General features: G+C 40.6%; 2 protein-coding genes across 2 annotated transcripts in view; one reads left to right on the plus strand and one right to left on the minus strand.

Annotated features, from left to right (window-relative positions):
* The window catches only part of LOC110043987 (uncharacterized), a 25,004-nt gene extending 23,457 nt beyond the window's left edge, over positions 1 to 1,547 (plus strand). The window contains exon 22 of the mRNA XM_020749496.2: positions 249 to 1,547. Coding sequence (XP_020605155.2) covers positions 249 to 502 — 254 coding nt within the window. The 3' untranslated portion in view covers positions 503 to 1,547. The remainder of the gene's footprint in view (positions 1 to 248) is intronic.
* Positions 890 to 10,495, minus strand: LOC110043988 (uncharacterized). The gene is made up of 10 exons (XM_089292726.1): positions 10,247 to 10,495; positions 9,345 to 10,145; positions 8,465 to 8,699; positions 7,533 to 7,708; positions 6,749 to 6,979; positions 6,309 to 6,514; positions 5,043 to 5,580; positions 4,226 to 4,619; positions 3,542 to 3,727; positions 890 to 3,413 (listed from the first exon to the last, which is right to left on the minus strand). Exons 1-10 carry the CDS (start codon positions 10,454 to 10,456, stop codon positions 2,758 to 2,760), a joined length of 3,633 nt encoding a protein of 1,210 aa, XP_089148852.1. The 5' UTR covers positions 10,457 to 10,495; the 3' UTR covers positions 890 to 2,757.
* Positions 10,496 to 16,229: the final 5,734 nt, after the last annotated feature.

Genomic DNA, 16,229 nt, shown 5'->3' on the forward strand with positions numbered 1-16,229 from the left:
CTCTTTCTTGTGGGACCGCTACTGGGGACAATATAACGGTCTCGCAGGAACCTAAAAGATGACACTCGTCCAAGATTACTTCTCGTTGTGACGAATGACTCTTTTGATTAGTTCGTTTGTGACGGCTCTATATGGAAAGGTAATCGAACACTCTTCGGCAAATCTTCGGATCGAGATTAGTTCAAACTAGCACTTGTTCCTACGACATATAAAACGAAGTGATTACAAGTATTTATTTCTCAAAACAGCGGACTCGGTCAGTAGCGACGATAGATCAAGATTAGCAGAGCCCGTGTCGAGACGAGGAAGTCAGCTGTCGTTCGCGAGTGAAGCAAGCCATCCAGAGGAAGCGAAAGATCGAGATGAAAACGGACGCACAAGCGAAAACGCTGAAGATGAACACGACGACGATGAACAAGGTGGAAAAGGAAAGAGCAAGAAAAAGATCAAAACGATTTTAAGGAAATTACAGCACAGCAAAAAGAGTAAATCATCAAAATAGATTGTTGTACCTCCCAACTGAAATACGTTCTCCGATTGGAGGAGAACGTGACGTGTCACGGGTCAAAACTTACTAACTCACTAGGGAAACAACTTGAGCTTGAGCCACACCGCGGCAAATTCGTGTGCCAGCCGGCGTCAAGCAAATAACATTTTCACAGTTTTCTTCTATTTTTGAGTTAGGAGGCATAACAAAATACTTAATGGCTGGCCTCGTCTCACCTCGGGGAGCATTGAGGATCTCGAGCAAACAAAATTCACTATTTCCCTTGGGGCCAGTCATTAAGTGTTGCATGTTGACTGATCATTCAGTTTTTTCAAATTAAAGCATGTTTTTACGATAAAGTTCGTTCTTGTAAATAGCGAAAATAATTCAATTGTAACGCAATATTTCTAATTAAGTAAAATTTATTAATTAAGTGAGAACAAAACTTGCACTCAGAGTCAAATAAGCAAATAATCAATACTCATGCACAGAACGAACAAGAAACCTGAAACATGATCTCCATCATGTAACCAAACGAATCTATTTAAATTAATTTTTGCTTAAAGTATATAGCGTAGTCGTGAATGTACCGTGGACGTTGAAACTGTTACTTCAGAAGTGACGATTATTTTACCAAGATGCCTCAATGATACAAATATTGTGCGATAGTTGTGTTACGCTCCTACCAAGAAGCCTCTGTATTTTTGTTGTATTTTTTGTATTTTTCAAAATTAGCCCACGATAGTCCTCAAGTAAACTGCGTAAATAAACTAAGGTGCCCCGTTTTACACGAAATAAAGCAGTGTCAGCAGTAAATTCTGACAACACTTAAATGTTATTAGATTAATTGATTGCAGAAGGCATAGAAAACAAAACGTGCTAACGGTATTATTGTCAATAATGATAAAAACGTATCTAATTAGTTATAACCCTTTTTGGTTAACAAGATAATGCTCTGCTTTAACGTATTATATTTTAATGAAACGTTCTTGAAACGTATTTAAACACACTCAGCGAGTAAATAAAACAAGTATCACCTGAAAGGTCTAAAACTAAACAAGTTTGTTCCTTGAGTTGTTTAAGTGGAGAATTCTTCGTAGGACATCTAACTAAGATTTGACCTGATAAATTCCATACTGATGACAACATGTACAACAGGTACAAGCTGTTGACAAAAGGACTAATGAGCCTTCAAATCTCCAGCAACTGGCTTCATTTCTGACCCCATGGTTGCCACAGGCATCGTTCCCTGACTCTTCCTTGATAAAAATAAGTTTTCCGTGACGAAATAAATACAAAACGTCAGATCTAGTAGCGGCTTCTGGTCAGAACTTACAGCCGTCCTTTCTGACGTCACCCTACAGAGATCCGTGTAGCGTCTCTAATTGGCTGTTACTCGGATTTGAATCTACGCGCACAATTAACAACCAATCAGAGATGCGGATCTCTGTAGAGTTAAATCGGGCTGAATCTTAGACGTTTATTGAGCGCCGGAAACCTGTACTATAAGATGTTACATTTTGTGCAACAAGCTGTTGACAAAATGGCTAATGAACCTTGAAATATCCAGCAACTGGATTCATGTCTGACCCCATGGTTGCCACAGGCATCATTCCCTGACTTTTGCCCGATAAAAGTAAGTTTTCCCTGACCAAATAAATACAAAACGTCAGATCTAGTCGCAGCTTCTGGTCTGAACTTTCTACTCGTTCATTGAGACTAGTACGCTTTTAACAAATTTTCCTTCTTCATCAAGGAAAAATATCGTTGAGACCACAGTGACCCCAAATGTTTCTTCCAGCCTTCAGCGGTATTAAATCGGCCGTATTAAATTATTTCAATTTTCCCTAACTTTTCTCCAAAATATCAATTTTCCCTGACCAAAAATAACATTTCCGTGACTTCTCTCTGACCATGAGGAATTTGTTTCCCTGACCATGGCAACTCTGGACCCGTCATACCTGTCGGCACTTCATGGATACTTTTCCCCCTGTTTTTTTCCTTTTTTTTTTCCCCTTTTCTTTAACTTCATGGGATACTTAATGACACACATGTAACTACAGCTGTCAAATGAACATTGTAAATCAAAAAAGTACTTACAAACTCAAACGAAAAAATGCTGTACATCCGGACCACAATCGCACTTCCAAGGAAGATGAAAATTAAATCCCGATGAGGAGTGCTTTGTAAGAATTTCTGTTCTACAAGTCAATGTGCACCAGTTATGTATTTACACTCTCAACAAGAAGTCATGTTTGGAGCTTAAAAGTTTAAACCCAACATTTAAACTTAAAAAACTGCTGCAAATCTGGGTCGTCTACACTTTTACCGTGGACGCCAGCATAAACTTGCATAAGCAGTTTGCTGTATTTGAATGTCTTATCAAGTGTGTCAACGTACTTCTCTAGCACAGTTAGTCCCATCACCTTCCCTAGAGAAATCATACTGGCACCCAATCTGGGGTCGTCATACTTTTTATTCTTCATCAGCAAACGAACCATCTCCCCGTGGATGTATGCGTCATCAAACGTCAACGGCTCCTGGAAAGGGTACTTGCTGTACGTGTCCACGGCTTTCATTGGGTCTGACTTGATCAGCGAGTCAGCCAATTCGATGTAAGCATCGTGAACAGATGGCGCCATTGAGATAACTTCTTCGTACAGCTTGTGAGCTTCGTTGACGTCATCACCGCCTTTACGCATCAATACACGAGCTAAACCCAGACGAGAATGGTAAGTAGGTTTGTTGGGCGGTCCACTCGGCTTCTGATCAGTTGAAGGACTGGGCTCTACAGGTTTGACCGGAGTGAGAGCTGCTGCTGGAGATTTCGTGCCACTTTTCGCTTGTGTCGATGGTTTAGTGGAAGTTGGCTGCTTTGTACGAGAACATGCTCCTGATTTGTGAGCTGACGGCTTTGACGATGATACTGTGACAAGAGAACAACAAAACACAAGTAAACATTTTGATGTCGTCCTGTTGCGCACCTACATAACAAGGCAACATGGTAAATACTGGCAAAGATTGCTGCACATCACTACCGTCTACCTAAAATACCTGGTGTTCTGTTTGCCGTTGTAATGCTTCCTCCTCTTGACGCACCCCTCCCTGCTGTCCCAGCAGGCTTTGTTGGGAAAGTCTTGCCCCGAGTCCCACTAGTTGGTGCCGGCTTTGCTGCAATCGTGGCCCCGCCTCGGATGGGAGCAGCGCTGCCTCTACCTCTCATCGCTGCTCCACCTCGCGCTGGAAATTAATATGCATACTTCTGTTTACTCATATCAACCTTTTAATCCGTAAAAGTGTTTGTAAAATGTCATTTCTCTTAATTGTATCAACGCATAAATAAAGAATAATTTAATTTGACCTTGATCACTGGTTGCAGTTAAATTGCACATGCATCATTAAAATATAATAAGGCTAACTCGTTGCAATGTACATCTACAGATGACGTTAAATGAATTCAAATCAAACTGAATTTCTGACTCTAATATTCGATGCAAATAGATACCTTATATAATTACATCATTCTCAGCACGTTCCTGCTCAAAACATCTAACCTAAAAACAATGCACTGTTTTTCTCTCTGTAACTGATTACTATGTATCACTACATGCAAGTTAGTACTGTCAACACAAGGGAGCAGTGTTCCCACTCTGCAGGCATATTGTGTTCATACCCATATTTTCCCTCAGTGGTCATATACATGTATTGAGCAAGATATGTATCTGTAAGCTGACTTACCTGTCGTGGATGAGCCCCTTCCTGCTTGGGTCCCACCACGTCCAGCTGGGGAGGCAGCTGCCTTACCAGCTGGTGAGGCAACTGTCTTACCAACTGGTGTGGCAGCAATCTTTTGAGTGGTTCCTCCTGTAACAGCTTTCTTTTCAGCTTCTTTCTTTACTGCCTGCTCTTTAAACCACTGTTGTTCTTTGACCTTTGTCGGGGCCTCCCCACCTACTGACGGACAACCTTCTTGCTCAATGCTCACTCGATAACTCAGTTCAGCCTCTTGAAGAATCCTTTTGGCATTAGGTGCAGAAGGGTCGTCATTGTCATGGCAACTTAGTTGGGCATCACCCAGCCGATAGAGAGCACGACTGTTACACGGCTGAAGTAGGACAGCCTGTTGACAGGTCTGTGAATACAGACAAGAAACATTAACTACATTACCTACAATATTACAGTAGGAGGAGCAAGTGGTTCTTGGCAGTACATAGCTTATGACTAAACATAGTTCCTTCTTGCTAAATAATTCTCTTGTGAGAGAAATGCACAAGATTCCAGCTAAAATATTCCATGCTGATTATGTGGCTCACGTGAGAAAAAAAATTTAAAACCAAACCTCTTGCCAGTTTTTTAGGTGGTGACAATCGATTTCAATAATTTTCCAGGGTTTTGTTAAGAGCCAGGCACCGGGCAAACTGACCAGTTGTGAGGACAATTTTGCCCAGCAGTGGTTTGACCATCTAGAGGAAAGTTTTCCTTGTATTAGAAGTTCAGTTCAAATAGTTTTGCCCTCCTGTGTTGACAGTACTTAAATGTAGTGGTACATTCTTACCTTTTCTTGCAGGTCAAGAATTTGCTTTCCAGGTGGAATGTTTGAACAGTTGAGCAAACCAGACAAATTTTCACAGAAGCAAGAAATCTCAACATTTTTTCCATCTCCTTTGTCCTTTGTCTCTTCCAGCATCATTTGAAGGAGTGTGAAATGGGTCTCAAACAAAACCCACTCAACTTGGTGGTATGTATCACCTCTAGCAACAAGATGTGACAAGACATGAGAGGACAACATGGCACTCAGATGCAATGCATTATCTGCAGACATTACTCCTGGTGGTGTTGTTGGCATTTTTTTACACAAGCTACCAAGAAGAGTACATCCTTGCAACCACTGCACATTGTTGCATCTTAACAAGTTGTTGGAAGATAGAGATGTTTGCTGTGGCCATTTTTCAGGATCCTTCGTTGGTTCATTTGGCTCAGTACTCATTTGGTTCAACAGATGTTCTATTCCTTCAGACAAGTATTTCACAGCTTCTTGTGTTCTTTTTCCAGGTCCACTTTTTTGTTGGCAAAGAGCCAACCCAAGGTAAAACCTACCAAGGCCAAAAAGAAAAAGGCACTGCATCAAACAATCCCAAACCATGACACACATTGTACACAAGTGAACCCTGATAAACTAAGGTTGGGTTTCCGCTAGGGAAATGGTTATCATTACGGTTTGCAAAATTTTGATCTGAGTTCCATGGAATTTGGACATAAGACATCACATAATGCAAGTTCCATCAATGACCATAATCCTCCCTCTCTAAGAAATCACTCACATAACACACCCTCTGGCAATAAATGGCTATGGGTTTATAACCATAACTACTTTAGAAGAAACATCTGGAATGCATTTGACTACTACATTCTGTCAGGTTGCCCCAAAATATTTGCTGGTAACCATTAATTTATATTCATTGGTGCAGAGAGGCACTGTGAGAGTGTCTTGCCCAAGAACACCAAACAATGACAGGTTCAAGCCATGACCGCTCGATCCAGAGGCCACTGCACTATCCACTATGCAGTACCAGAAAATATCCATACTCCCCCCACAGAAGGGATTAGAATTTCCTGGGGAGGTGGGGGGTTCTCTAAGACCAAAAATTTAAAGAAATGTATCAAGTTTAAATGGAATTTCCAGAGGGGTGGGGGGGTCTTGGAAAAAATACCTTCTGTGGGGGAGGTATGGATATTTTCTGGAACAACAGATTAGGCCCAACATCCTTCCCACCATAGATCTAGAGCTTACAGCTACATTATAGATACCTAAAGTACTGACCTTGCATCAATGTTAGTAGGCTTTAATCCCACTGCAACTTGAAGATGCCTCACAGCTTCTTCTGGTTTGCTTTGCAGGAGAAGCATTCTACCAACATGCACATTGTACATATAGTTGTCATTGCCATTAGCCAGGGCATCTAAGTATTTGAGATATGCTTTTCCAAGAGCCTCCTCTTCATTAGTTGCTAGCTGGGCTGTTTTGTTCTGTAGATAAGGCATTCACAGTAAAGAATTTATAACTTTGTCTCCCAGTTTATAACTTTGAACTTAGTTCTTCAACTTCTCAAACCTTACTGTCAGTAATTGGTAACATGTGTCAGTGTGTGCAACTGAATTGGCTAACATATTGACCTAAGTAAATTTTATATAAGACAAACAAAATATTAATATTGTTCACAAAAAGTCATGAAGTTGAAATGAAGCCTAGTAGTGCATTACCTGTGTAGCTTGTTTTGATTTCCATGCATACAACTTTTGAACATAGTCAGCCTTGTCAGACTGTCCCTGGTCCAAAAGATAATGATATTCTTCATCAATAGCCTTCAGCTGCAAGGCTAATGGGGCATTCCGTCTGGCACCACGCAGCTCACAGATGGCCTGAATGTCATCTTCTTTAGAACTTTCCTTGGATTTCATATTAAAATCCATATCATCATCATCAGAGGATTTCTGTAAAAAAAAAAAGAAGAAAACCCTGCTCTATAACCAATCTCTAATTCACTTCTCCTCTACTGACGCCGAAGCCTATAAAATCACTTCATTCTAGTTATCAGAATCTGGTGTTAAATCAGGTAAACAAATTAACCCCCTGTTCTTCATGTTATTGGTGGTTCCCATTCTTCTCATCACTTACAGACTAGACAGTCTGATTTGATTTTATGGGTGTGATCACTCCGACTTGGAATTGATTGGCAAACTAATTTGTTACACAGTGTAATTGGAAGCTCAGTATATCTAGACACGAAGCATACAGTCTCCCTGATTGCAGGCTGTTTCATTTAGGGCCGGGCACTGGGCAAATTGACTGGCCACGAGGATGATTTTTCCTGCCTGGTTTGACCATCTAGGAGAAAGTTTCACTAACAACGAAGTTCAGTTCAAAACATTTTGCTCAGTCAAAACCAGTTACCCTTCCACGTAAAACATTAATGAAGCTCTTGTGATTATCTAATTATTTTTTGGCAAAATGATATCAAATGCAGGCTAAAACAAGCCAACTTACTGGAGGTTTGATCCCATAGAGATCCTCCACATAGTGTTGTTCCTCCAACATCTGCCCTAGCTTAAAATGAAGATCAGCCCTTTTGGGCAACAACTTGATCGCTGTGGCAAACCACTCAGCAGCCATCTCCAAGTATCTCAGTGGTGAAACCTCGCCATCAAAATGGCCTGCATTACCTGAAAAATTAAAGTTTGTAGAAATTACCCTCAGTTTTTACTTTACTCAGATACATGTTAAAATGTTTGTCTTCTGGAGGCCAAAGTATACAAGTTAATCAAGATTTTCCTCCTTCCCTTTGTTTGCTGCCCAGACACTCCCTTGTGTCCTATGATAGGGGTAAAAAAAAGGTTAAGTCTGCATATGGGCCGGATCTGGAGCTTATCCCAGTTTCTGTAGCATGAAGCAACTAAGAGTATTTCTACTCCCCCCTGGATGGGATGCTGGTCCATTGCAGGGCTACCCCCAGCATTAAGTTTGCCGGTACCCATTTATACACCTGGGTGGATTTTTTGCTCTCTGGGTCATACATTGTACCTTTTCGAAACAAAAAATTGTCTCCAGTGTACTAACAGAAAGCTAAATGTAGTTCAATGGCACTGAACTCTGCTTACAGAAATCATCCTGTAGGGGGACACCTCTCGTATGCCAACACTTAATAATGGTTCCACCACATTATGATACAAACACTGCATTTTTAACGACCTCTCTTAAGGGGACACATTTTCTTACCCTGAGGGGGTCTTCTTACTAGAGGTTAGACTGGCAAAAAGGAAATGAAATTTAAACTGGTAACAGTAAATTAACTGCAATTATCATAAATTAAGTTGTTTACTGGTGAAGATGTGCATGAATTCTTCTAGCTTTAGATACTTTCAATGTGGTTTTTATTTTTAAAAAAATCATGACTCTTACCAGGGAGCCCAAGAACTTACCATGCTGTGGCAACACCTTGAAGCACTCTTGAATTTGCTCCTCAGCTGTCTTTACCAACTTGTCAGCAGATTTTTCATTTGTTTCTTGCTGAAGTTTCTTCTCCCAAACTCTGATTTCAGACTTGTGCTTTGTACCTGGATTGGCATGCTTACTTGTACACATATAAGTCTTGTGTTCTTCAAGCTCAGAGGTTCTGACTGGCCGATTACAGTCTGGGCATCCTTTACAAGCCTCCTTTTAGTATGACACACATAGTGAAATGTTAACAAGCCATTAAATTTCTGACAGTACTAGCTAGCTGACTGGCAACAACTAGTCTCTAGTAACCTCAATATAAGATCTATAGACAGTACCCAATTAATTTAAACATGAAATTCTCAAATTTCCAGCATTTGGTAGGTTATTTCTGATTGCAGGTCAGAAACAGAACTGTGGAGGCATCACTGCCTAATGGTTAGTGCCATGGACCCTAGCACCAGCATTTCTGGGTTACAGGACAGGGTCATTGTGGGTTTGTGGCCAGGGTCATTGTGTAGTGTTCCTGGGCAAGACACTATTAATTTTTTTGCTCTCACAGTGCCTCTCTCCACCCAGATGTATGAATGGGAACTGGTGAATTTAATGCTGTAAGGTGCAATGGACCAGCATCCCATTTAGGGAGGAGTACAAATACTCCTAATCGCTTTGATTGCTTCATGCTGGATTGGTGCATTTGTGCATGGGGGAAGGGGATAGAGGAAGGGGATTGTTTTTTAAGTGGGTAAATGATACTGACATTCACACTTAACAACTCTGCTCCCATGCAATAACAGCAGCTGTGAAAAGAGACATTGACAAATGTCTCGTTTTCGCAATGTCTCCCTCTCTGTTTCACCTCACCTTCGATTTTTCTTCTAGATCCTTGGCTGGGACAATTTCCTCAGACTTCTCCACTACAACAGGCCTAAATTCACACTGCCTCATATGAGGACCAAGGTCACAGAGCTTCAATTCCTCCCCACATCCCCAGTGCTTGTAAACGCAGAACACCACCTGGGAAGATAATTCCTTGTCCAAGTCATATTCATCTACACGCCACACATCTGGTAGCGGGGAACCGTCCAAAGGATCCTGTTTTGAGGTCCGGGTCAGCTCATCGATGCACCCCTTGCAGAACACATGTTTCGGCTGACTGTTCTTGATCGATTTTGGTCGATACAGAACTCCCAGACACACGGGACATTCAAATTTCGATTGCTCTTTTTCACCTGAAAACTTTATCGGTCTTAAGAGCTTCAATCTAGAGATTATTAACACGTAAGTTCGTTTGCTGCTTGAGTCTGGAGAAGTTACCTCCACCTCGACAACTGTTTCGCCATAGTTCAAAGGTATGGGATCTTTCGATCCACCACCATTAACTTTTACTGCAGTTTTTTTATCAGCCACGCTAGGCGTTACCTCAACGGAAGAGCTACTAAATGGAACGACGGCAGAGTAACTGGTGATATTTGAAGCGAAATCTGGAGAGAGGCTGCCAAGGACAGAAAGTTTGAGATCTGTGAGAGAAGCATCGCTTGCAGACAACCTCGTAACTTGGATGAAATAATTCTTGATTGTGCTTCCATCTTCCGCCGTTACTTCGATTTTTACTGGTGTAACTTCGCCCTCTTTCAGAGCAACTGTTTTTCCACCACCACTACCCTGTATAAACAAAAAATAAAGAGCTAAATGTCTGTAGATCAAAGCTGAGGAGAACAAATTTGGCGGGAATTTTTACAGTAATACGAAACGAGTCTACTTACCGAAATGGAGTAAGAAGCTCCTGAATCACTTGTAAGCGGATCGATTTTTATCTGTTTGACATCACTTCCGAGAGTTACTGAGTATTCGGTAGTATTCGGATGGAATTTGGGTGTTAGCTTTCCAGGTGAAATGGAGAGCTTTTCCAAGTCAGCGTTGTCCATAGTTGCCAAGCCACGAAAGACGCCACAAATGCGTGAGGAGGAACTCATCAAGGGGTCTGGGTTAACAGGTCACGCAGCAGGTGTTGCGTGATAAATACAGTGCAACCCTGGTCACAAACGGGCCACAAAAAAATTTCGCCGTGAGTAACTGACTAAGTTTTTGTTCGGGGCAAAATGGCCCGAATACCATACCAAGGTATGCGCTTACGATATGTTCACGTTGCCAATCTAAGTTTATATTTTCCACGATATTTACCTGCAAGAACTTAATGTGGTTGAACAGAACCGTTTATGCTATTGCTAAAATAAAAGCTGATAAAAGGTTTTAAAATGATACTTGAACGTGAGTTTCTACATTTCTGATTTTTCTTGTTTATATATACGTGAATGTGGGAATTCATTCTAGTTTTTATCGGTACAATTACAGCAAATTACAGGCAATATCGCACTTTCGTATTCATGAAAAATCGATATTGAGACACCGATTTTCACTGATTTTCGGCGTAATCGATCGTTAGATAGGATATTATTCGGAAGAGGATGCGGCATCCACAAGTGTCACAGGTGTAAGAATTAACTAACAACTGACGTAACAAGGCAAAGGTAACCTCTGTTAATTAATTCCTTGCAGTTTCGCACCTTTTGTGATGAAAACAGATTTTCTGACCACGCCCAGATTAATTATTTGAGCTGATTGGCTGTCGGTGATTACTCAGATTTCCTGTTTGCGTAACATCGTCAATGGACTGAAAGTAAATTTTAAGGTGCACTGCGTTGAACATAACGTCGTTGCACCTACGCCCTCGAATGGTTGTGGTATAATATATCGTCGGTTTACTCTCAGTTGCTTTACAAGAAAATTTCCTCAGGAAGGGGAGAGACTATATCTTGAATAAACAATTCACAAAAACTGTAATTATTTGTAAAAAAAAATAATAATAATGCAGCTACGAAAAAGTATGTGTTCTTTCTACTGACATATATAGTTCTTTTTAAGTTTCCTTAGCATCAGATTCAGATAGTTTCAGCACCACTCAAAATTTCCTGAGTTCTTATGACGATTTACGAAGTCAATTCGAATACTTTAGAACATTTCCGAAGCTGATTCGAAATCTGTTTAAAAATTGAGTATATGTAGTCAGGAGATGACATAATCGACAAAAGTGCCGTTTTTTGTCACTGACTTGTATATTTTAGCAAGACGTTTCGGCTAACTCTTAAGCCTTCAGCTTTTTTTCTAGAAGTTTGGATGTCTGTAAAAGACCCGAAGCTGGGAATGATCACATAGTCATCCCTGAAGTCTACAAGTGCTTGGCACGCACTTAAAATTCTCTCGAGTCACGCGCATACAGCACGCGCAACGTTTCAATTTTAAAAAAGTTTTTAAATCGCGCGTAACATCAAGCGGTTTTTCAACTGATGAAGGTTTAAGAGTTAGCCGAAACGTCTTGCTAAAATATACAAGTCAGTGACAAAAAACGGCACTTTTATCGATTATGATTTGAAATCTTTTTGAATACTTATCTTCCAGTTGCTAGAAGATATTAGAAATGTAGAGTCTTTGCGGTTATTGTTAACGTAAGCTGTAGACCTCACTTATTAAGCGCCCTTCCAAGACTCTCAATCTTTAAGCATATCAGGATACCATACTTTCTTTTTAATATGATTTATAATTCCTATTTATTATAGAAATATTTTCAACACGTCGATTTTTAAATTGCTGCAGTTTGGATAGGAAAACGTTACTGGTGAAGGCGCTCGATTTTTTTATCAAATTAGATGACGGCAACAAATTACAGTAATTTTTGGCATGAATATGTTTCTTTATATATGACAGGTATTGAATTTAGGAAATAGATAACATTTTCTGTGTTTCTATCGAGTTCTATAGAAACACGAGCGGAGGTTTGGGAGAACGAGAAATGCTATGAGAACACGAACGGACAGGCGAGTGTTTTCACAGCTGTCTTGAGTCCTGCCAAACTTTCGCTCGTTTTTCTATGTGACTCGGTAGGAACACAGAAAACGTTTTCCAAGAAAGGAATGTCATTCGTTTCAGTTTCGATTATCAAAGCGTAAATTCTCTGGATCTTTACTCGCCCTATCGTTATGTCAATAGCTCGTGTTGTTTCTGCCGATTACAGAAGTACAGGTTCTTACGTGCACTTCCTTACAGCGTGTTTTCTAAATAAGTAAAATGCAGATGAGATCAATTATACATGTACTTTGTTAAATGGGTGTATATGTTACACCTGTTCTAGGCCTAGCCGTTTACTGTACATAAATAAAACGAAGAATCACCTCGTAGTCTGAATCAGGTAGGTAGTATGGGGCAAGGCAATGGTGTAGGCCTGTCTCAGCCATACCGCGTTTTTGCGTTCGCACTCGTTGACGATATACATTCACCTGAAGATTAGAGAAAAGACCGACTGCTTAGGTTCAATTCAACGCAAGGATGATTTCACTGAAGGACAATTTATTAAACTCAGATGCCATTACCATTAATAAAATCATTTTTGTTTCTTTGAGGTGACGGTAACAAGAGAATCCTTACAAACTGTAAGGTTTGTTAGGTCATGATTGCCAGTATCACACTTTCTCCCAATCAAAATTTAATACGAATCCAACTCATCAAATACGAGCTAAAATGATTCTATTTTCAACGTAGGGTGCCCATCTTATTCCTCGCAGACCTACATTCACTGGATGTACTGGTAAGTGAAGACACGAATTTCAAAGTCATTACTGACGGCCAATCAGCTTTTAGGATCAAACTGGGCGTGGTCGGGAAATCTTCACTCATGGCAAAAGTTGCGAAACTTCCAGGACGCCACATACTTGGGCTAAGTATTAATCAAAATACCAACAGATCAAAAAACGCCGAACCTTTCAAGTCACTTTATCTGATTTCATAAGCAAAGGTCAGCTCATCGCGTTTCATGGAGTACTTTCGCGACACATTCTATGCCGCCTTTTCCTGACATGATTGGCTGGCGACGAGAGGAGATTTGTGCTTCACTTGACTGATTATATAAAGCCTCTGTCCTTTGCGGCCCATTACAGCTTGATCAGTTGTTATGGGAGAGCAGAGCAAACGAGTTAATGAGTCGATAAAGGACGAATGGCACCTCGTAGACGAGGAGATATTTCACTTACAAGGAACGAGGCCAAAAACAAATAGAATGCAACGTCTGCCTGCTGTCCGGCCAGCTATCGGGCCAGATGTACATGAGGAGATGCAACGAAACCTGGGTTTACTTTCCAGAGGAGACAGGCATTTTCAGCCAAAATCAAAATGTAGTCTGCTGTCTCCACAAGAGTTAATCTCAGTTGACAATGTGTCGCATGTTACCGATCGAAAGGGAAACAAGCTTCCCTACTGCAGCACGAACTGCGCCCCCTTGCCAAGGAATTCGCCGTCTAAGATATTCCCGTCCCGAATATCTCCATGCAGAAGGTCGTTTTCAGCTCCAGGACAGATGTCATCCAGTTCCCAATGGTCTTCACACCCAGAACTACTGAACTCTGAGAATAGTCACGTCACGCCGGACTGATCTGCACAGAATTCATTGTTGGGGATAACTAGCAGGCAGACCAACAAAGACATACATCTTCCCTATAAACCACAACACCATGGCCCATATAGGAAGTCAGAGAAGTCACACTTTGATCCAACACTGATGGAACTGGACGGACGAGAAGACGCAGTCAAAAGGACACCTCGCTTGTTGAACGGTCATGAAAGCGAAGATTTGCTCAAGACGCCCAACCCGCGTCCAGTGTCATTCCAAAAGTCTGCACGCACCGCCAGTTTTGCCTCACGTAAAGCCATTAGCAGTGAAGAAGGGCAGAATAAATTCTATCCAGAGCGTAACATTAGTAATCGTTAACATAGAGATTTAACACGATGTGGCAGATTCTCAAGGATGGATAGCACTGCACCCGATACAGCCTCGTTTGAACAAGCGCTCTGTTGCAGCTTCGAAGAAGAGGGTCTCGAAGAAGTGTTTTGTCACTTGCTCCTGCTGCCGACTCGCAGGCGCCAGGAAAGGTCAACCGTCAACTTCAGAAAACCACGAACTCTCCTGGAACTGCAGCTGATAAAGAAACGAATGAAAGAAATATGACCGTAATTTCTGAAACCGAGCCAGGGTATATCGAGCGGCATTGGGCCGAGGCCTAACTCAGTTAATTAGCAAATCTCAAACCTTGACTTTCAACGACTCTAACCCGGCAAAAGCGAAAAAAAAAACTGGCTAGATCCTTGAGAACGAAAAATTTAGGGTGACTTTTCAAATTTTGAACGAAAAGTGCAGTTAAATTGACCACATCACTAGCCCTTTTTATACTGGAAAGGCATAATCCGTCCAGAAGGAAAAAACAGCATGGCTTGGGCCTTGAGAGTGTCAAGAGTGTTAAGTTTGCCAAATCCGTTCCGCCATATATACATATCTGTTGTCCACAAATTAAATTAAGTGGCAAGCGAAAAGCAAATTAAAATGGTTTAAAAAAAGTGTGAAGAACAAAGGAAAAAAGGTTTGCGGTAAGCACCAGAATTTCGATAGGTTGAAAAAAATCCAAAGATAACTGGCCCCCGAAAACCTGAATGAGACAGTTCAGGTCGTTGTCAACTACTTATTAACCTCAAATGTTGGTACTTACGGGAAATCTCAAACCGAGACCTCACAGTATTCGGTAATACGGCAATGGCATTTTGCTTTGGTTTTGTAGGCCCGTTATCGACCCATAGGCATTACAGAATAGTGCCCTAGAACTAACCAATCAGAGCGCGCGTAATATCGGCTACAAACACAAGCAACATGTTAATACCTTATAATACTTAATAATATACATGGAAAAAAATTACTCAATTCTGATTGGCTGAGAGCAGTGCAGTTCAAGTGTAACACCAGTGCAAATTACACATCGTAATTCTGGATTATAATTGGCAGAAAGACAATAGGAAATTTATAAGCCAATGATATCACATAAAATGATGACAAAAATTTTGTGTGGTAATTTTGAAAAACGCTTTCTAGAATGAGAAAAAAATGGCTTCAAGAAAGGTCTTCCAGCACTTCCTCCTGGTGAATTTTTTCATGTTTGTATTAGTACTAAGTAATCAAACGGTTTTTCTCGTTCAATTTGGAATTAATTTGTACCTGTGAGTTTTTTGAAAAACTCACTCGTGCAAATTAATTCCAAATTGAACTCGAAACCGTATGATTACCTATACTTATAATACTTCATTGCCGTACGCAGCAAATGTAAATATTTGAAGAAAATAAAATAAATAATAGCATTTACAAGGAATGGCCCTTTTCGCGTTTACCTTTGCTCATTTGCATTACAATAAAATCTAGCATGTATGTGAGGCAATTTCGGGCTATTTTGTAGTTTTAGCCCGAAATCGCCTCGCATCCACGTTGGATTACATTGTAATGCAAATGAGAAGAATTAACCGTGAAAAGAGCTATTATAAGGAAAAACACTCAAGCATGAGTGGATGGTAAGACTTGATTTTACCATGCAAATCGTTCTAATTTCAAACGGCCGTGAAAATAACTCGTTTTGAAAACTAAGCCTGACGATTTCCATGCTATCTTATCTAATAAAATATCTCTCCAAGGTAAATTGCGTTTATGTTCACGGAAAGCAGGTCAAGTAGCCAATAGGCTTTGTTCGACAGATCAATATTCTAACAGTTTTCAGTAAAAAATTACAAATTTATCAAGTTTCTTTCGTCCCTCAATTCCCAAAAGAGAGTTGGATACAAGGAAAATACCACCAAATATAGAAGTTTGTCCTGAAAACCTCGGGC

The sequence above is a fragment of the Orbicella faveolata genome, unplaced genomic scaffold, assembly GCF_042242905.1.
Source record: "Orbicella faveolata isolate gen_17 unplaced genomic scaffold, um_ofav_v1 contig_24, whole genome shotgun sequence".
Lineage (NCBI taxonomy): Eukaryota > Metazoa > Cnidaria > Anthozoa > Scleractinia > Merulinidae > Orbicella > Orbicella faveolata.

Bases quoted from the DNA above. Each gene is read 5' to 3' on its own strand.
- LOC110043988 (XM_089292726.1), bottom strand. From the start codon at position 10,456: ATGAGTTCCTCCTCACGCATTTGTGGCGTCTTTCGTGGCTTGGCAACT. The intron at 4,620-5,042 runs GTAAGAATGTAC...CTGTATTCACAG, and splicing joins TTCTTGACCTGCAAGAAAAG to ACCTGTCAACAGGCTGTCCT. The intron at 3,728-4,225 runs GTAAGTCAGCTT...ATTAATTTCCAG, and splicing joins AAGGGGCTCATCCACGACAG to CGCGAGGTGGAGCAGCGATG.